We start from the raw sequence: 20980 nt of genomic DNA on the forward strand, positions 1-20980 counted from the left end.
ATGACAGCTCGAGCTATTGAAAGTTCTCAGCTGCTGAAATATTTATAGAAAAACCTCCAAATACCCACCACTCGGAGCCATTTTGAAACATCAGCGCCGAGTTGATTAAAAAGGTTTGTTTAATTTAACAGCAATTGTCAGACAAAGGCACGTAATGCATGAAAATACAACTGATTGATCACATAGTGCACCAGAGATGAAAGGATAATGTAAACCAGTTTGTAGTTCTGCATGTAAAACATCCTCAAATACGAAACGGGAACAACAAAAAGATGCAGTCAGTGAAACAGACAGACAAACAACACAAACATGTTATTATGGCAGACAAACATTAAAAGTGGTCCGTTGCTTCGTGTGAAACCCTCACAGGGAAAGTTCATGGGAAAAACATGAAATAACACATTAGTCAGTCCAAAGAAATGGGCTCGTAGTTCATCACAGAGAGCCTGTAATATGCTCCTCTGCTATCAGCGGAGCACTGAAGGCTGCTTGTTGCTCCTTTTTGAAAAAGGAAATTGCATTTTTACCTTAAATCACAGTATAACTCATCGCCTCTCCATCACATTATTAGTAAAAGACCAGCGTGAATCTGGTCAAAAACCATAAGACATTTATGTATAGAGAGCCAAGTGACTGGCTGTTTTTCAGCTGTTTGTGCGCGGGGGCTGGCGTGTGCTGATACTACCGTGCTACTAGCACAGTAATGCAGTTGGATTGATTTTTGGCCCTTGAGAGGGGAGACAGCTGGTCTTATCAGAGCCCAGCAGTGGCTTCAGTGGTTGTGGATCTCCCGTGCCAACATTAATAACATTTCCTCACCCCCCCCCCCACCCACCCCCCACCCCCTCCAGCACCAACAGCCCGTCACTCCGCTTAAACATGGACGTAAAACACTCATTTCTAAAAAAAAAAAAAACATTTTAAAAACAGTGCGCCTAGAAATCAAGTATATTGCACTATAAACATTAAGAACGGTTTCTGTAAGAGATGACTGAACACGCAGGACGGACAAGGCAATGAGTAGTAAAAGAAGAACATAAAAGAAAAATAGGATACCCTTTAGTCGGTGCATTCTCCATTCAAAGGATATTTCAGCAGTGGGGAATATACACTTATTTGACTTCATGATACCAGAGGCCTGATAGCGTAGTATAAAAAAGCACTTGAAAGAAAGTGAAAACCAAGCTCTGTCCTAAAGTAAATACCTCTGCCTACCTACACCAAAATCCATTAAACCTATATGCTACGGTTTTATTCTAAGCTGAGCTCAGGTAAAGGGCTGCAGGAAGTCGCTTGGACAGATATGTGATCATCCAGCTCTCAGCAGAGAAGAAAATAACTGTATTTCCCCAATCGTCAGACTATTCCTTTAAGGATGACATTAGCACTTCATGGTCGTGGCCAACAAGATGCTAAGACTGAGGTCTTGTCCATGCACACGTGCATGCTTGCAGTTGGAGATATGTCTGAGTGATACAAAATGCGACAGGGTGATAATTTGCCAGTTCTTACCTCACACCCTATGAATTATTTTTCCTTAAACGGCGCTTATACTTTTCTTCATCCTTCTTGTTCTTTGTATTGTCCTTTATGTCTCTGATGGCTCCATTGCCACTGCTGAGGAAGTAGCGAAATTTACTGTTATATAAATATAATTTGAAAGGTTACACGACGTTGTTAGCTACACACATTCAAGTTCTAGACGAGAAAATCAACAAACTTCAATTTCAGCCTGACTTAACAAAAACAAAGTGACCTCTGTAAATGCACGGGATCGTGTCTTCTGACGATTGTACAACCAATCCTCTTAGACAGTCCTATCCTGTCACCTGACAGCGACAGCATCCATGTTTATGGTATCGTCAGTGTGTTCTCTTGGCTGTTAAGCAGGCACTAGCAGCCTGTCTATGGAATACTGTAAACGGTCCCAGTTCTTCCAGAATATGGTCAAACAACAAACTCCCAGGAGGGTGGCTACCACATGATACCGGCTCCTCATCAGCGGAGCGGCAAACTTGGCAGCAGTGGAGACACACACGAGGATGACAGTAATGATGGCCAGCATGATGTTGATGGTCTTCCCGAGCAAGACTCGGGCGTCACGGCTCTCAAGCTGGACCGTCTGCTGCTGCTGCTGCTGCTGGAGCTCCAGCTTGGAAACGCGGGTCTGGCATGACTCGAGGGCTTCCTAACAAACACAGTGAGACATATAATGGGTCAGACAGTTTCTCAAGCTGATAAAGGGCAATTTGTTGAGCTTTTAGTCTATAAACACCTACACTTCTTTAAAAGGTTAATTAGCAGAGCGATGAATAATTTGTAGTCATAAAAGTGAAATCAGGAGAATTACTTGTATTGTCTCTGACTGATCTACCAACATGGCATATTTTCATTATCCAACCTAAATGATAAACAGGTAAGGGGGCCCACGAGCCCTAGGGGATCCATGGAGGTACTGCAGGGGGGATTGCAAAATCTTTGGTTGATTAGACATTATTTTATTTTTTATTTTTTTTAATTTTCCCCCACAGATTAAAAATTCTTTGAATACACATTAACATGAATCCAACATATTTTAGTAAAGCGATAAATGGAGGCAGAACACGTTACCACCACCTTACTGTTGCACATATTTGATATAAAAAATATATTTGTAACTGTGTATTATCTTAATAGCTTAATACCAAACGCAAAGTGATAATAATGCTGTATATTCATAAATGGCACTGGGCAGAGTTTAATATAGGACACATATAGCAGGTGGGTGTCCCTACTTAATCTCCCCATCATTTTGGGGGTCCTTGGCCTCGAAATCCTTGAAGACCTCGGATTTAAAGTATCACTACATCTTCAGTTCACTTCCATATACCTGTATGTCTCTGGCTCTTTCCTGGGCCTGGTAGGCTACCCTCTCCTCGATGCTGGCCAGTTCCTGTTTCAGATTTGCCATCTCATGCTGGTGTAGTTCTGTCAGGTCGTTCAGTTGGTCCTCCAAACGCTCGTACCTGCAAATTGATAGAAGAGGATTCTGTAATGTTGGTTAAGCCCTCCACATATATCTATCTATCTATATATATATATATATATAGATATATATATATATATTACTACTTATATAGATTAAATATATATATAGCAAATATATTTATTATATATATTCCGTGGAGCTCTTCTGCAGAGGTTAACATAATAAAGCAAATGCTTCTCTCTAAATGCTCTTAGTGCTATGCTTGTTTACATTTTCGATTAATATTTTATGTCTGTTCTGACAATGGATATAACATTAGCATTATGATGTATTAATGTATTATTTAAGGAAGATGAACTCTTAAATAACATACCTGTATCTCTCCTCCTGCAGTGATTGGTTGATGATGCTGTACTCTTTCTTGAACTGCCCCTTGAACTCCTCTATATCCTCCTCCAGCTGGCTCTGAGCTTCTTTGATCTCTCGCACCTCCTCCAGGCTCATAGCCAGTCTGCTCTGACTTTCCCCCCCGGACTGCTCCAGGCCTTGCACTTGACCCCCAGACGCTCCACCCCCTGCTGGGTGCCCGTTACTGTCTGCTGAAATAGAAGCACTACCTGAGGAGCACTCGTCATCACTGGGGTACTTGGGCTTGCCCACCAGAGAGGTGCTGCTGCTCAGACTCTTTCCTGTGCCCTCAGTGGGTAATGGAGACGAGGCATCCAGAGTGGTCTTCATGTGGGCGATGTTGTCAGCGCTCCCAAACTTGTTCCTGATGAGGTTTGCGAACTCTCTGGGCTTGCTGAAGAAGAAAGGTGGAGAGAGTGAAACACCTGGTCCGATGGTTTTGATCTTGTCCATGGTCGGGTGTCTGCCGCTGCCCGTCATGTCCCTCAGCAGCTCTCTGGTTGACTCCCTGGGTATGGTGCTGTGTTTGACGCTGGACGGGCGAGGCGACGGGCTGTGAAGGATTTCATTGTCTTTCATCTTTTTGTGGTACTGCTCCAGCTTCTTTTGCATCTGGGATATGTTCTGAGCGGACTTCTGGTTCTTCTTCTCGAACACCTGTTTGATTCGCCCGATTTGCTGCTTGTCCGCGCTGTCCATGAGCTTCAGATATTCTGCCAGGTTCTCATCTCGTACCGTTTGCTCGATCTTCAGCTGTTCTGTGACCTTCAGTATCTTCTGCTGGAGGCTGTCCAAGCAGGAACGGCTGCGATGGAGCTCGACCCCAAGAGTAGAGCCTGGACCTCCATCACTCAGGTCCAGATCCAGGTTGTTGTCTGAAGAGCCTCGACGCATCGAAGCAGCGATGCTCAGAGAACTGCCATCGGTACTCCGGTCCTACGAGGAGGAGCAACAAAGATTAGATGCTGACGAATACTGAATTGGATGATCTTTTACTACATAAATTTGTCCAATGAGCAGAGGTGGTTGTGCAGAAAAATCATGTCATGCATTAAAAATACGTTATGCAATGTTATTTTTACATCAGGCTTTGTTATATGTAAACTTGTTTTACACTGTAAAACTACCCGTGACCAACTGTATGAGTAACTGCTCGCAGTGAATGTTGGCTCTGTAGTACCATGTTTTTTTTTTTTGTTTTTTTTTTTACAATATTTCAACAAATAGTTTTAAATTGATGGCTTGAAAAACTGTGGTATATTCCTTTCTTCCTGGACTTTCTAGGTTTAGAATTACAGTACATGAGGCAAACATTGTAAAAATGAGGAATTTGTTGTTTTTTTTCCACTTGTGTGCAAATTTCTGCCTGTACAGTACTTCCATGAAGTACGTTCTGCTTTTTATAATATTCTGATATTAACACTATGAGGCCATCTGGGAGTGTCTGTAATGCTCTTATTTGGCACATCTGTTACGTTGTAAGAGCCAGAATTTAATCCTGTTTGTTTACAGTGCACAACACAGACTGCACGGAAGACAATTCAGATAACAGCATGTGTAATGTGTGTGGAAGAAGTGGAGCGTGCCCGTTTAATGTAGGTCAGTGATAATGTCACACACAAAACCACAAGACTCAGAAAATCCCTTTCCCAGACAGCGACCCTTATTTTTACAGTTAATTACCATTTTCCTCACCCAGGCTAAACATTACGATAGATTCAGTTTTTGACTGCTGTGGCAGTAGCTCACTGGCAAGGATATAACTAATGCTCTGCGGCGCATTTGAGGAAGTGAAGCAGAACATATGTGGGATGAGTGAGATAGTCTGTGAGAGGAAACATTAAGACGCTCCATAAAGAGGAAACGGAGGACAAGACGCGCAGAAAGTGTTTAATGAGGTTACAGAGCTACATTTTGTGACCAGCAGTGTCACTTCTGTAATGAAACAGAAATTTAGTCATCGATGCATCTTGCAAGTTGACCACTGGACAACACCGGGAGGTGTAAGCTGTTAAAGCCTAACACGAAGTGTTGTACAACAAGAACTATGGGCTTTAAAAGTGCCACTAATCCTTAACAAATGTAACACTACTCGCTTAAAGCAAATAAACAGATGACGGCTAACTCAAGCAGACTTATGGCTCAATCCCTCTTAGCATTTCAACACCACTACGTAATGGCCACACATTGCAAGCTAAGCATCTTTATATTTGACAAATGCATGCAAAGCTCACCCCATACTGACGTACACTCGACACATGACTGTCATGTGGAAGAGAGCGTTTACCTTATGATGTGGCTAGATGTGTGCACGGGTGCAAGCTGAATCAAATTTACAAAGAATATAGAAGCAAGCGAAAACAAAACTGCATTAATCGGAATTACCCCTCCCTGATTCTGCTGGATTCAAGTCATCCAACAGAACATTTAAATTCCATGTACTGCTGCTGGCACAGTGACCTCACCCTCAAACAACCAGTCAGACTGGTTTGTGAGGATGATGCATTGAGCAAGAATTTGTATCTGTAACATCTCTATTTATTATTCGAGTGCGTGTCACCACAGTGTCTATACAGAAACTGCTTTTGTGCTCGGTTTTGGTCGAGCTTTGTGGCTCTGAAGACGAGTCATCGCCAAAGCCCATGGCCATCACCACAGACAGCCATGTTTAAATGACAAACTTTACGGAAGAAATTTTGAAAAGACTTTACAAGCTGCCCACTCTAAACACACAGTTACACAAGGGTGAGTTCACCTGTGAGAATTTATATATTGACTTATGTAAAAGGGGCATGGCCTTTTTTGGGCGATAGGTGGGTCCACCCAAAGGCACCTCAATGTCTAGACGTCAAATGGCAACGGCCAGATCCGCCACATTGAGCTTTCAAAACCAATCCTCGCGGGTTACGCCTCAGAGTCTTTGTCCATCTTTACGTATAGTCAATGAATGTGACTCAAATGATTATAATGCTGAACAGTGAGGCCCAGACTTTTCCTCTAGTGCCATATCAAGAAAATATATATCAAACATACAATGATGAATTTAAAGAAATAGCTCTCCGTCAAAAAATCCTGTCACACAAGCGTGGACATATTACAATGTTATAGAAACTCAATCAAATCAAATAAATGAAGTGATAAATAAATAATGAATAACTCAAGAAAAGCGTCAAAACCAAGATCTACGTTAGCCTTTCTGAGAGAGCTGATATGCATACAGTCCTCCAGTAAACAGTAAACACTGAACTTGATAAACATCAGCTAGTAGCTTGTCAGTATGAGCCTGTGACAGAATGACAGCTCAGCTTAAAGCACTTTTTGTCTAAGCTCTATGGCCTTAAAAGGTGGTCAACTTTAGTGTCCCCTGCACATGTATATATAAATGCATAGTTTTATTTACGTCTATGAGGCTATAATTATACAGTACAAACACAGTATAGACTTATCTATGTACACAGTGTAACCAGAGAATGCCGAGCTTATTTCTACAAGCTGGCCTGGGGAATTTCAGCCTCTGTCCTCTTCCCACTCTCTCACTCTCTGTCCTTCTTGAACACAGAAGTCTTTCTCTGCCGAGGAAAAAAGCTTACTTTGTCATATCCTACCTCTGCTCTGTCCAAGACTGAGCTCCTGCATATGGATTCACTGGCCCGACGTATAGGCTGAGGAGCCCTGTGCCCAATCACAAAGCTTCTCCTTCGAGGCTGCATGTTATAACCACTCTTTGAACAATCAGGTTCACGAATGATCACTTGAATGCCCTTTTGTCAAACCTGTTTGTCACACGGGAGAGAGAGCAGCTTGAGATCCTGCCTCATCGGGAGGAAGTGTAAAGCAAGTTGGTGTGTAGGTTGCTCGTACTACCAAGCCTTTTTCAAATGAACAAACACAAAGAACTGCCTGTTCAACCAGACAGCTTAGAGTGTGTGCTATTTATGCAGCACTGGAACTAAGCTAGATCCTCAGGCACTCTCCTACTACCAGTGTTTACTTTGAAAAGTTCGATATTCCCCTCTGTGGCATTAGGGCCCAAAACACAGGGTACAGGGGTCTCGGTTTATTGCTTCAAGGTAACACGATAACAGAAATATGAGAGATTTGGGATCGACTGTAAAATAGATCAAATGAGGCACCTGGCAACTATTGATGAATCATGGTTGGTGCCCGCAGCAAAAACAGACAAGAGACACAAGTGTTTGGAAAGAGAATCAATACAACTTCCATATTTACACTGTACTTGAAACAGTGAACTTTAAGCTGAAGCTGTATTACACAGCTGGAACGATGGGCGTGCACTTTGTTTCATAAAAACAAGATGTCTTTTGGCAGGACGGGGCCTGATCTATGAGAATATCTCAAGGAGCAGGAATAATACGACCCAGATGTTTTTCACATTCTTCAGTGCAGCGGAAAGTGAGACATCTGAAAATGTCCTGATGCGAGACCTGATGAAATTGTATCATTTCAATTTAAATCGGCCGTTTCCACCACCGCCGCTGCTGCCACTCAAGATTCCTACCCACTCTGACTAACAGCAGGAGCAATCCGAGGGTCTCTCCGGATGAGTGCCTCCGCTTAAATGAAGCCACCTCATGCTGATGAAAATGTCCTGCCCAATCTGCTGAGGAGCTGCCCTAGTTTTCACGTTGTTAGTCCCAAACACTTATGCAGCCATTCCACAGGGTTATTAAGGTTACAGGGTGAAAGATGGCGAAGACTGAAGGTCTTTGGCGATAGCCAGCGATGAAGAGGGGGGTAGTGAAAGCCCAGAAAGTAGGGGAAAGGCTTATGGAGGCTGTAAAGTCTGACAGTTATGTGAGCAGACCTGAACTGAAGGGTCACAGATTTAATTTAGAGTGATGAGATTGTGGTACCATCTAGAGCTTTTGGTGTTTGCGACCAACAGGAGAGCTCTATAACTCTGCGATTTAAAGGCCGTTCTTTGTGAGACATCTGCTTCACTATCACATCTGCTTGATAGTATGTGACAGATAGAAGCGGTACGGGGACAGGACGTCCCTCAACACAGCTCATCAGTACTCAACATCATCTCCACCAACAGGATCTGCAGGAGTCCTCTGTGTCCTCAGCATACTCCCCCTCGCCCCCCTCCACACACCTCAGCCCTGTGGAGCGCCCTTTCCACCCACGCTGCCCTACATAGCACACAGCGTCTGTCCAACACTGTGACCCATTTAATTTGCCCTGACCTTGCTTGACAGCATAACATAAAGATGTCTCCGAATCAGCTTCAGCCTAAGCCCACTGAGGCAGTGCTGTGTGTTACCCTGCTTTTCCAATTCTACCCCAAACTTAGCTCCATTTTGGAGCCCAAGTCGGAGAAGTGGATAAAAACTGCAGATGCTGCTTATTTTGCACCGCAGTGTGCTCTCTCTTGGATCAATGATCTAGTTAGGGATTCCGTTTTTCATGCAAAAGGAGACCTTAAGCTCACCTGCCCCCTGCAGCACCACGATAAACAGACAGAGCAGCAATTCAGCGTTTAAGTTCTGAGCTAGAGTAGGGGAGATCTAATTACTTAGGTCTGGGTGGACATGCACCAGGATAATGTTGGTTGAGAGTTGCAGAATGTACAGAAACTAAATATTTTTCTTGGTAAAACCATTTTGAGGGGGAACATTACTGAAACCTCAGACATTTTCTTATGCAAAGAGGAACACATTGTCCTCGGTACAAGGAAGTCATGTTTGCAAGCACTCACAATCGCAGCTGTAATCTGGCAAAACCATCAGTTCACAGGGTCAGGTCACACAGTCAACCCAGACACATGCAAATACAAGCACAGGTGCCGGATGTGGTCTGAAGAAACTAGATCCTAATGACAAGACCTTGGTGAGTGGTACATAAAGTGGCACTCATTTTGTGTTCCTTGTCATTGCCCCTGGACACCACAGACAAACACAAACACACACAAACACACGAGGCAATAGAGTTGGCACACACGGAGAGATGGAACAAAACCATCCCTTCAGCAGAGAACAGAACCTCAGAGGGGAAGAAGCCTGCAGTGCTTATTGGTATTCCCTCCAGCTGATCCTCATGGATGCAGACACTTAGGGCTCACACGGGGAAACAGGAAGAAAACCAGAGACAGAGAGACTGAGAGCGACAAGGAGCACATCTTTTATTTTAGCTGACCCAATGTCTCCTCCTCCTCCTCCTCCTCCTCCTCCTCCTTTCATCTGCATCTTACAGCTGCCTATGTGGCCAAACTTTGATTGCTTTCTTTACTCTGGGGCCAAACAGTATGTCTCATTCTAATAAAAGACAGTGTACAAAACTAACAATGCCATCTTAAGTTTCCTGAATGAACAAGACCCAGGAGGTAAGGGGAATGAATTGCTTAAGATGCACTCCCTATTATCTCAGATTCAAGCTGTTCCAGGACCAAATCAATAGCCCATTAACAGTGTGAGTGTCTGCTCACGAGAGCACTGAATGGGATTCGATTAAGATAAATATGCAGCCACGGCATATTCAATGCACCGATTTCAAGGGAGAGGGTGAATAGAGATGGCGATGGTGAGGACTGCTCATCGGCTATGAAGCGGTGATACTGATGTGATGGTGAACGTCTACCATTCGTCTGATTATATAAATGTAAAAAAAAAAAAGTTAAAGTGCAGGGTTCGCCAGCAGAGAGAGGGGCCACTGAGAAATGCCACACAAATGAGAGCAATGGTTACAAACTGTCTCTGGACACAAGCCATGAAAATCCATGTGTTGCATCATTTTTGGCCTCTAACCTACTATATCTGCTGCACAATGGCTTTTTGAGAAGCCAAGCTGGAATGTTATCTGCGGCCAAGGGAACGAGGAAAAGCACAAGTGCGCAGTCCGAGCCAGCGAAAAAGTTTGATACGCTCCTCCGTTATGCCGCGTTGGTGATTAAACCACAATGGTCTGACTGCTTACGCGAGAAGCTGCGTCAAATCATTTGCATGTGATTATTTCAGACTCGTAGAAACGTCGTTTATTTGGAGTTCCTCTGAGGACAGCAGATGACTTTTAGTGGGGGCCGCACACCACACCAGAGAAGCCTGTGCAAGGCTTCACCATATGGAGACTAAAGGTGGCTGCCTGATGCTTTTCTGTGGTTGCACGACAATCTAAAAATTTTTGCCAGTGTCATGGTCTCTAGGAACAGTTGACTTTATATGCATAGTTTAGCTGATCTGTCACCACTGTTCCTCTAATGCTATTCTGAAAAAATGTCATGCATTGCGTTTGGCTTAGACTTGGATGGTTTTCCCCCCAAAAGCTGTCTGTGGCAAACAGGTTTTCATTCGGGAAGTTTTAGTTTCTATAAACAGAATCAAGTATCAAAAGAGAAAATGACAACAGATGGGAACCTGCCTTTCAAATATAGAAATAGAACATCTGAGAGAAGCTGATGATTACTGAGAAGAATTAGAAATGGGAACACCTGAATAACCACAGATTCTACATTACTATTTTACTTTGTTATATACATAAAAATATTTTTTTAAGACTCAAATATTACTTTTGTGATCTATCTATATTTTTTAAGTTCCTTTCCACACGCGCTATGAGCTGGACAACCACTGAAAGTGTCAAATGCAGCAATGGGAGTTTGAGTTAAAGTCTTTTGTCGTGACCACAAAAAGAGAAATGTGTGTAATGTGTGACAAGATAAGATTTTTAGCTTCTATTTGGACTGATAACTGATTAATTGTGAAACTGCTGTGTTGCTGCTATGTTCAAGTGCCTTTAGTGGTCTTAGTAACCGCAGATAACCAACGATGCAACGTGGGCAGCATTTATTAGAAATGTCTGATTTCAGCTTTAAGAATAAGGAACGTCCATTATAAGACTTCACTTGTTACTGTGGCAAAGTGGCAACACAACGCCCAAATTGTGCATAACATTGTCACTTAGAGACAATAATTTGACTGGCAACTTTAAACTAGGAAGTTGTGTTGGGCGTGGGTCACACTATTATCTAACATTCAGACTAAAAAAATGAAGAAACTCGTCAAATTAACCGATAATATGTGGACGAACTATGAAGATCCGGACAGGAACATGCTACACAGCAGTCTCCAGTGACAGATACATCCAGAGTCCTTGCGCCACTGCAACACCTCCACGAAGACAGTGCAGCCTTCTGTTGTATCCCCACTTAAAGCTCTTTGTTAGAGTACGTTTGCAGCTCTGAAGTGGCGCAGCTGTTCGCATGACGCGGAGCTCCGGAGACAACAATGCATCGCTGGTACAGTCCGGGACCTGCCGCTTATTATTATTATGACACAACCACGCTGCAAAATCCAAGCACATGATACTCACCATCCGCGAGCTGAGGTATTTCTCTACTTCAGACAAAGTTCGCACGGACACGTTTGCGCTGGGCATAATAGTGTCGTGTCTGCGGCCGCTCCGGAGCTGCTGGGTCTTCACTCCTCTGCCGGGACTAGTTTACAACTCACGCCTAAACTCGTATCCATGATTAGCCCCGTTTTCTCACCCACCTCTCCCTCTCTCTCTGTCTCTCTCCCTCACACATACACACACCCTTGAACGCACTTACTGACTGGCAGCACCCTCCAACACAGAAAAAAAAGCGATGTGTGAACCCAAACTCCGCCTATTGCTCTCTGCAGGGTGACGGAGGGAGGAGGGCTTTAACTCTTTCGACACATGTGCCTTATCAGCGGGGCTGGAGATAAAAAAGAAAAAAGTGCCCCACTACCGCACTGTGAGGTATGAAATATGTCCAGGATACTTTTAGTCAGATAAGACGCTCGTCTGGCGCACAGTTACGAACTTTTAAACTTAAAGGGTGTACAGATTTTTTTTTTAACATGCTATCAGTGGTGTAAGCTTCTCAGATCGTTCGCTAAAGGGGAAAATAAGCATCTCAGAGTAATAGCAATACGTGTTAGAAATTGTAAAACAAGGGAAGGGTTAACTGAAAGTGCATTGCACACGACAAAGCTATTGGTTGGGGCCCCCCCTTGAAAAGACAGAATTAGGGGGGCTTTTTCAACATTTTGCAAACAACAACAAAAAACCCCTTGGACCTAAGAAGGCCCCGCAGTGACAATAATTCACAACCTCCTCTAGAGGCCCCCTTGTATGTATTCTGTGATTACACAGTGTACGTTTTTACCCAGAGGCCTAGGACCGCCCCTGCTACAGGCTCCTACTGAGGGATTTACCGGTATGTTTGGTCAGCAGTTTACTGTGGTTTAATATACTGCTGGGTAGTTTCATCTGGAATAATGAATGACGTCGTAGATCCTGAGTATAAACCCTGCATGTAGAAGCTAGTAACTGTGGTGATGTTAAAAGTGCAATTTTTCTTAAATACAGTTCTTGGGTTATTTATTGTGAGGATGGAAAATAAGAAAATACATATATTAATACTTGAGAATGATCAGCAAGCCAGCCTGTTTCTTAAATCGCAAGCCACAAGACGTGGCAGGTTTTAAGAGCATTATGACTTGTAACATGAGTTTGCAAAATAAAGCGATTTAAAATGTTCACGAAATGTCACCCAAAAGGTTAAGCAATGCCAGGATCAAATGAGGAACAGAAAAAGTTTTTCTTTAAAAAAAAAGAACATTCATGAGCTGAATGGCTTTCTGGTCAGCAAGCACAGCAGGAAGTGTTGTAAAAAGGCCAATGAATGTATTCACTTGCAGACTCAAACATCTTAATCTTAATTTAACTTACTGTTTGATGTCTTCTTTCACATGTTGTAGATGAGAGGATGCTTGCTTGTTATTTTTGGTATTTAAACTGTAAGCGATTGGTTTTTCATAACCAGTTCTGTCAGTCTGTTTTGCAACATCATTAACAATAACCCCTTCAGGCAGTCAAACACCCAAGAGGCCACGGGAACAGTCCAACTGGTCCTTTCATTCACACTCATTTCAGCCTGGAATGAGACGAGCTAATCCTCCCAGCCATAAACACAAAAGCCCATGTTTCATCACAAATCCTTGGACCTTTACAGTTAGCAACCAGTGTTTTGTTTGGTTTTTCTTTTTTTTTTTCAATTCGGAACTGGGCAGGTGTTTTTTGAAGAAGTAATAAGAGAATCCTCTTTTATCTGCATAGTGAGTGCCCCGTACATTGATGTGCATTAAATTCTGTGGTTCAGAGAGGTTGAAGCCAGTGATGTAACGATATGATCGCCCTACACAAAAGAAGCTACTGGATACACCGGACAATGGGCTTCTAAAAACAGCAGCCGACATTATCATTCATCTGTTCATCAAGTTTTAATGCTGCTATCAGTGCCTTTAATTAGCTGGACACGTTCGCCAGCTAACTACAGCACAGCTGAAGAAGGCTCACAGACGCTGTCCTTCCTTTACCCAAATCCGCAGAGCCCCAATGAAAAATTGATTAGCTAATAACGCACACTGAAAGTCTAGTCGCTCACACGTCTTCACGTCGCTCGACACGAAAGGCAACAATAAGTCACTGGGGTAAGATACAGATTTTGCATTATTAACCAAGAGGGAACAGGTAAACAATCAGCTGTTTATCGAAACAGGGGCAAGTTCCAAGAAGGATGATTAAAAGGCTTCAGTGGAAGCACTGTCACATAGATGCATGCACTAAAAAGTTGCCCCAGGTGTTACTCTGAAAGCTGTCATCTGGCTTCTAGGAAACAAGTTACTGCACTTGATGAGGTAGGAGTCAACATGTTTACTCCAGAGTCACACCGTGAGTCACTGAATGTTTGAACCTGAGCAGAAAGATTTCTCTGTAGTTTTCCAAAGGTCAAGAGTTGATTAGTTTGGGGTTTGATCGAAAGATCTTTATCTGCTTCACTCTGAATGCTGCATTGATGTCTCAATGCATTCCATGCAGAGATTACCCATCAGGGACTGTTTACTTTACTCATTGCCACTATTAAGTGTTTGGAATTAGACGGCTGATTGCAGCCGTGACACACAAGATCTCTTTTTTCACACACAGAGCCCATCACCATAACACAACCTAAGTGTTCTGTATTTGTAACTGTGAAAAGACTACTACAGAAGTGCAGCTTATAGCCAACACACATTGTGACTGTGTGCATCGCATATAACATTCAGCGGTCAAATAAAATGAGCTTAACCAGTTCTTACTGATATAACAATCAAAGCCTGATGAATTGAAGGATGTTTTTTTTTTTTTTTATTATTATTTTCGAATGACATGATCATTATGTCCTTCCACATTACTCTGTCCAAAAAGACGGGAACTGCAGATTACCAAGTGCTGTCCATTGTAGCCTTCTTGGTGCATTATATATACACAAATCTATATACACAATTAATCCATTTGATGCCAGATATTTGTGATGCTGTCGATCCTTTGGATTGGCAGACACATAAGAAACAAAGGTTATAACCTTTACTTATTACTTACTGATAACATCTCACAAATCAATTCACATTATGACAATTATTTTTTTTCTCATCATTACTAGAAAATAAAAAAAGCGTGACCATGTAGGAAAGCAGTGGAAAAAACACACTGTGTTTCCTTTGAAGTACAAACAAGATCTGCAGAAAAAGGAAAGGCTTGGAGGCGATGAAGGATAAAATACTATGTACAATAAAAAAAGCACAATCTACTATGCAGGTTTCGATGCCTGATTCCTGAAGTGGCAGCCTTACTTGCCACTGGAGTTGATTTTATTCATCCTTCTTAAGAAGACTCGAATGACTAGTCGCTGAGGAGTCAGATGTGGGAGCAAGGTAAGAGTGAATTCATATAGGCGGCCGTCATAAATGCAGTATGACCATTCAGTAACTGTTCTGCTGAGCACTCTGAATGGTTAGCTGGCGAGTTTTCACAGTCCAATGTTGTCAAACAGCAGAGTGTGTCAGACACCAGATGCTGCTTGGCTATTATAATCAGTGGACTCCATTTTGAGGATGTAAGGGATGATGCTGTCAATCTGCACATTTCCAATGAGCCCAGCGAAAAACAGCTCCTCGGTAACAGCTGCACTTATCAGCCTGAGGGCAGGAAGACGTAGCAACAGCTTGGATAACCTGCGAGAAAGGAGATATAAAATTTAGACAAGTACATTAGCAAGTACATCACCACAAATCTGTTCTGACTTTGCAGCTGCGCTTGCATTATGTAGTACGAAGGTAAATCCTACGAACCGATAAGAATCTTCTGGGTAGGTTCTGGTTACATAGTCCTGCAGCTCCACGTAGGCCTTTTCCTGGAACCCTTCTATCTGTGTGATATTATCTATGCCTGGGTGATCTGGTACAAAAATAATGTATGCAAATAGTCAGGCACAAGAAAATATGTAACAGTTTAGTAGATGAGTTCAAGTGTTTGTGCACGAATGCAAAGAACAATATGGAAATGTGTACATACCGGGACTAAAAAGAATGATGGCTTTGAGGTAGGCATATTCATAAGAGTCCGGAGACAGCTTGGTCATGCTGTTACAGAACTCCTGCATCCTCCAGATGTGCTCCATTACTAGTTTTACTCTGTCTGGGGACAGTTTATCTGGAGGAAACAAAAACAAACAGATGTCTAGTAAGGGCAGGGCTTCAGTATAGTTTTAAACAAATTCAAGACAAATTTAACATTTTGTCTTATTAGAACACACTGCATGTCTGCATGCAAATTTGCTTCCCTCTTCTTAAACAGCAGAATTAGACGTTGCAGGAAGATGACAGCCTCCTACCTTCCTGTAAGCTGGTCTGCAGATGATTGATAATGGCACTTAAGATTGTACCAACATTCATAACGTTGGAACACTGTGCCAGACCCAGAGCAAAAAGTTCATTCCAGCATGCTTTCATCAAGTTAATGTCATTGTCTTGGCCACTGCAAAATAAAAGAACAATAATAATTATAAAAATAATTAATGTAAATATATAACACAAGACATGTGAAGAAGTCACTCTTGCATGTGTAAAGACAAACTCAAATGTCTCCATATAAAAAGATTTATTTATGAACCAAAGAAGAATATCCCAATAAGCTTACCCAAGAGTTTGAAAGGCAGGTATGGAGCGTGCCCAATGCATAGAGAGAAAAAGTAGCCGGGACGCTGACTCACAGATGTAGTTGACATTGAGGTACTCTGGCACAGGCAAAGGCATCATAAGCTGTAGGACCAAGAGAGAACCAGCAGAAAATAGATTTCAGTATAACATAAGTTTTGGCCAAAAGGCATGGCTTAAGGTTGGGGGCTGTGATTTTACCTTGAAAGGGATATGGCTGTCAGAAAGCAGGGGTCCCTCCAGCTCCACAACAGGACCTGACTGGTCACCTGACATCAGCTGCATCGTGGCCTCCAAGGACCCTCCAGCTGAGCCATCACCAGGGTGTAGGACTTTGGCCAAGGTGTCAAAAGCTCTAAACATGACCAACGGAAACAGAAAGTGTCTCTTAAAAGATCACATCACAATATATATGATATGGTATGAAACACAAAACAAGACATCTGTGGTACAACTCTAAGCGCTGCAGTGCAACCCTGACAGAGTCAAGATGGTATATTTGTGATTGACTAAATCTAATTTAACCCTTAAGATCATAGTCAGAAACCACATGGCCCCGCACGAAATTCTATTACAGCTCCATGACAAACAGAAAAAGCAGCCCCGGGGTTTCCTTGTAGTGCTTCTCTAAAGCTCTAAAACATGTATCGATAAATTTCATATTTCAATCATATTTTACATGAGTACTGGTCACTATCAAAATCTGTGGAGTTCTTTTGACAGTTCTCTCACCTAGTAATATCACTGGCAGTGTGTTCGTCTCCTTGCATGTCTGTTATTGAGCTGTCACCGTTGCTAAGTGTTTCAGCTCCCATCATCTCATTACCACTGTCGCTTGCCTCCCTGGTCTTGTTGAGGTGGGCAAGCGATGTCACTACATTCGCCAGCGTACCAAGATCACCTTGAGATGGGTCGTCCTGCAGAGGAAGGGAAAGTCGTGATCAGTGAACTGCTCCCAGAAGTGACAAAGAACAAAAATGGTCCACATCACGCAGAATAACACATATCCATCGTTAACACATGTGCGATTGTTGCTTGTATAGACTAGAATGGCATAAGAGACTTAAATGTACTATAATCGGATTCTACCTCTGTTACCTTGTCAGGGGATGCTGGAATCAGGATGGTGTTTTCCAGCTTGGAGAAGGGTTGTTGGATGTTCAGCAACATGCTTGACTCAAGCAAACTCGTAGACCTGAAGTCAGAGGTTTGAAATATCCCATTATATCATGAATTACAAACTGAACATACATAATAGTTTAGCTTGTCGTTGTAAGTGAAGCAGTAAAACCAATTACTTCAATTCTAACCAGTTTATTAGTTACACATGAAAAGTCTTTATTCAATCCACTGCATCATATTGAGAGGTGTGTGCAAACTTTAGAGATGATGCAGGGGCAATATGATAACCCTAGAGCTAAGAGTTATAAATGTAAGAAAAATAAGTGTAGCGGTTTCAGTTATTTTGTAGTTTGCAAGTGGCATTACTGAAAAGCCAATAAATAATTTTTGTTAAGCGGCATTACCGAGCAGTTTCCTTGTCTGATACAAAAGTGGGCGTGGCAGCCAGAGGGCTACACAGGTTTTTGCGGATGTAGATCTTTTCTGTGGAGGCTGCACAGTTGATGGATTTTTCTCTGGTGACCATTTCAACAGGTTTCCTTTCACACTGAACAGCTAAGGGACAAAACAAATGCAAGACCTTAATATTGCGAATCTTCCATATTCACCAAATGTATGTATAGAATATCATAGTCCCTCACAGTCCTGCTTCATGCCCAGTGCTATACAGCGCTGCAGTCGACAGTACTGGCAGCGGTTCCGATGCAACTTGTTAATGGCACATTCTCCGGAGCCCCTGCACGCGTACACCAGGTTCTTCCTTATGCTGCGTTTGAAGAAGCCCTTACAGCCCTCACAGCTGACAGCTCCGTAATGACGACCTGAGAGATGAAAGAGAAAACATGGTCAGGGCAGATTGTGTGCTTATGTGTGTCAACAAAACACAGATGATAATAATAATAATAATAATAATAGTAATAATGATAATAATAATAGTAATAAATCCCTACCTGAGGCCTTATCCCCACAGACAACGCAGTACTCCACAACAGGCTTCACAATAGATTGGTCTGAGCCTTCGGTCACAAACTGACAAACAACCAGAACACAATAATTCAATACAGTGTACATAGCAATAAGCATAGAATGACTAAACATGTTCATGGTTCAGTCATAAGACCTTTCAGTAACTTGTTGAGCAAAACTGGCATGAAGAAGTCACTGATGTCTGCAGGCAATACCTGAATTTGTTGCCCAGCCAGTTCAGGGGAAGCAAACAGCAGCTGGTTGACCCCAGAACCGTCTGGAGCAGCAAGGATGACCTTGTTGGGTGAGCCTTCTTGCTTGGCCACAATCACCTTCCCGCCAGAGGAATAATCAGCATTTGCTAGGATAAACTGCTGCTTCCCAGGGGAAGATGGCTCAAGTGCTGTGACGATCTGTATCTTTTGCCCAGTCTGCTGATCAGTTACGATCTATTAAAAATAACAAATCAGATGAGCTGGGAGTGCTGACGACATATGCAAAAGTATTTGAGTGAAGTTGACAACATTTTTCAATTGACATGAACAGGCAATGGCATCACCTGGATCCTATGTCCTAAAGCCATGTTGTTGTCTGCTGACACAAGCTGAATCCTTTGAGTCTGTCCATCCATTCTGATACTGCACACACCTTCTTCCACTGCCCTTCACATCAGTGCAGCATGAGACATGCACACCTGTAGAGTAGAGCATATGTATTAATTAGAGCAAATTTTGTATCAGGTCAGGCCCTGAAGGATAGGACTGACTTAATAATTTTCTAACTATAATCAAATCCTGCGATTGCACTTGTTAGTACTTTGCAATTTTCCCAACAACACTAGTATGCAGACATTAATGATTTTATTTTCCAAACGTTAAATGCAAATAAACAAGGCTTTTCTTATGAACAATATAAGCACATTTGTCCACATTAGCCACAGTTATGAGATACGTACAGGCTAAACTGAAGTTGTTTACTTTAATGTAGAATATGGCCACATTCATCATTTAATAATTTAATTAGTTAAACATAAAACCCCCAAAACATTTCTTAAAATGTTCCAAGACAGATATAAGTAGCAAATATATTCACAGATGTGTAGAGGGAGGCGGTACAACGTGATACATGGTGGAATAAATCAATGGATTATCTTATCTTGCTTATTTCAATAGCCCCGAGATATGATGATCCCAGCGGCAAATAAATCTTAACTAACCAATCCTCCGCTTCTGGTTTACTCTTTTACCTACAGCTAAAAGACCAGGTGATCAATATTTGTACATAATGTTGAAATTTGCCTTTGATTATCTGTACTGAACATTAGGTTAATCCAACCAGATGATAAAATATACTGCGCGTTACTAACTAAAACAGTGTGTGGCCTATGCTAAGCAATCATGCCGGTGCTACCTCCATATCGAACACTATAGGTGGCCCTGTTATGAAATACAGCTTAATATCCATATAGAGTGACAACAAATGAGGGACAAAGCCGCAGTGTTAACACAAACAGCATCCTGACAGACGAGTATTTCAAATCGATACGGAAGATAAAGGTATTTCTTTTCCTGTGGGTGAAAGGTCAACATTGAAGGGTTAAAGCATGCTAGGGTTCAAGGCCCATGTTGCCGAATCGCAGTCAACAGTCGGACTACGGGGTTTGACAACTGAGCACAATTCGCATTAATTCCGGCACAGGACTATCACAACCGTCGACAGTTTAGCATGGCGACTGACAACACAACAACACAACCCACTGTTGTCGCACTTATCGTTAAACTGTAGCCGTGGTCGCTTACTTCCCGGTGTCTAGTTAGCAACGTTAGCGCAGCGGCTAATAGCAGCTAATGGTAGGGTTAGCTCACGCGGCTAAGGTTGTTAGTGACTGAAGTACTACTAACAGCTGCACACGACTTTAACTAAACAACCGACTGGGCGGTATAGTACACGTACGAACATTATTACATACTCGCCAAACTTACTTTTTATGCACCGAGTTCCAGACGACGCTGCTAACAAGCTACGTTAGCTGTTTGCTAGTTGGTGGCTAATGGCAGCTTCCTCTCCGCAGACTGCTGAACGCTCCCTCCCTCCCTTCCTGTCTTACTGGATACCCGTGGCTCTTGCATGAACCTCTCGTGTGTTTACTTTGTTGAATATTGCTTACCTTTCGAGGGGCTGTTAGGTCAGATAACGTATTGCATTCAATAAATTAATATTTTATGTGTTTGCTGCAGTTGGTGGGAGGGTCAGAGTTCGTGACCTTTTTTCATAAATAAACGCCGTTCGCACATGCGCAGTTAGGCGGCCGTGGTTCACAGGCTGCCCTGGTTTGTGTTGGTTTGTATAAACCTGTCTAAATGTTATTCTTCTGAACTTGGCGTCTGTGCTCTAGAAAAAAAAAAACACATTATTGCTAGAAAAAGGCATTTCACACAATCTGTAATGTACAATGTTCTAATAGGCTGAACTCAAATATTAAGTTCATCTGCTC

The 20980-nt window shown here is 42.5% G+C and overlaps 2 protein-coding genes across 2 annotated transcripts; both read right to left on the minus strand.

The window, feature by feature from the left end:
- Positions 1 to 101: 101 nt before the first annotated feature.
- On the minus strand, positions 102 to 11948 carry LOC125015318 (transmembrane and coiled-coil domain protein 3-like). The gene is made up of 4 exons (XM_047597071.1): positions 11705 to 11948; positions 3342 to 4312; positions 2870 to 3005; positions 102 to 2188 (listed from the first exon to the last, which is right to left on the minus strand). Exons 1-4 carry the CDS (start codon positions 11768 to 11770, stop codon positions 1883 to 1885), a joined length of 1479 nt encoding a protein of 492 aa, XP_047453027.1. The 5' UTR covers positions 11771 to 11948; the 3' UTR covers positions 102 to 1882.
- A 2800-nt stretch (positions 11949 to 14748) lies between these two features.
- nr2c1 (nuclear receptor subfamily 2, group C, member 1) lies at positions 14749 to 20771 on the minus strand. The gene is made up of 14 exons (XM_047597390.1): positions 20469 to 20771; positions 19046 to 19180; positions 18702 to 18935; positions 18471 to 18549; positions 18162 to 18341; positions 17925 to 18075; positions 17497 to 17593; positions 17131 to 17315; positions 16600 to 16753; positions 16382 to 16503; positions 16077 to 16219; positions 15758 to 15895; positions 15535 to 15640; positions 14749 to 15417 (listed from the first exon to the last, which is right to left on the minus strand). Exons 2-14 carry the CDS (start codon positions 19115 to 19117, stop codon positions 15246 to 15248), a joined length of 1833 nt encoding a protein of 610 aa, XP_047453346.1. The 5' UTR covers positions 19118 to 19180; positions 20469 to 20771; the 3' UTR covers positions 14749 to 15245.
- Between the last annotated feature and the right edge of the window lie 209 nt (positions 20772 to 20980).

This window comes from Mugil cephalus, chromosome 10 (assembly GCF_022458985.1).
Source record: "Mugil cephalus isolate CIBA_MC_2020 chromosome 10, CIBA_Mcephalus_1.1, whole genome shotgun sequence".
Classification (NCBI taxonomy): Eukaryota; Metazoa; Chordata; class Actinopteri; order Mugiliformes; family Mugilidae; genus Mugil; species Mugil cephalus.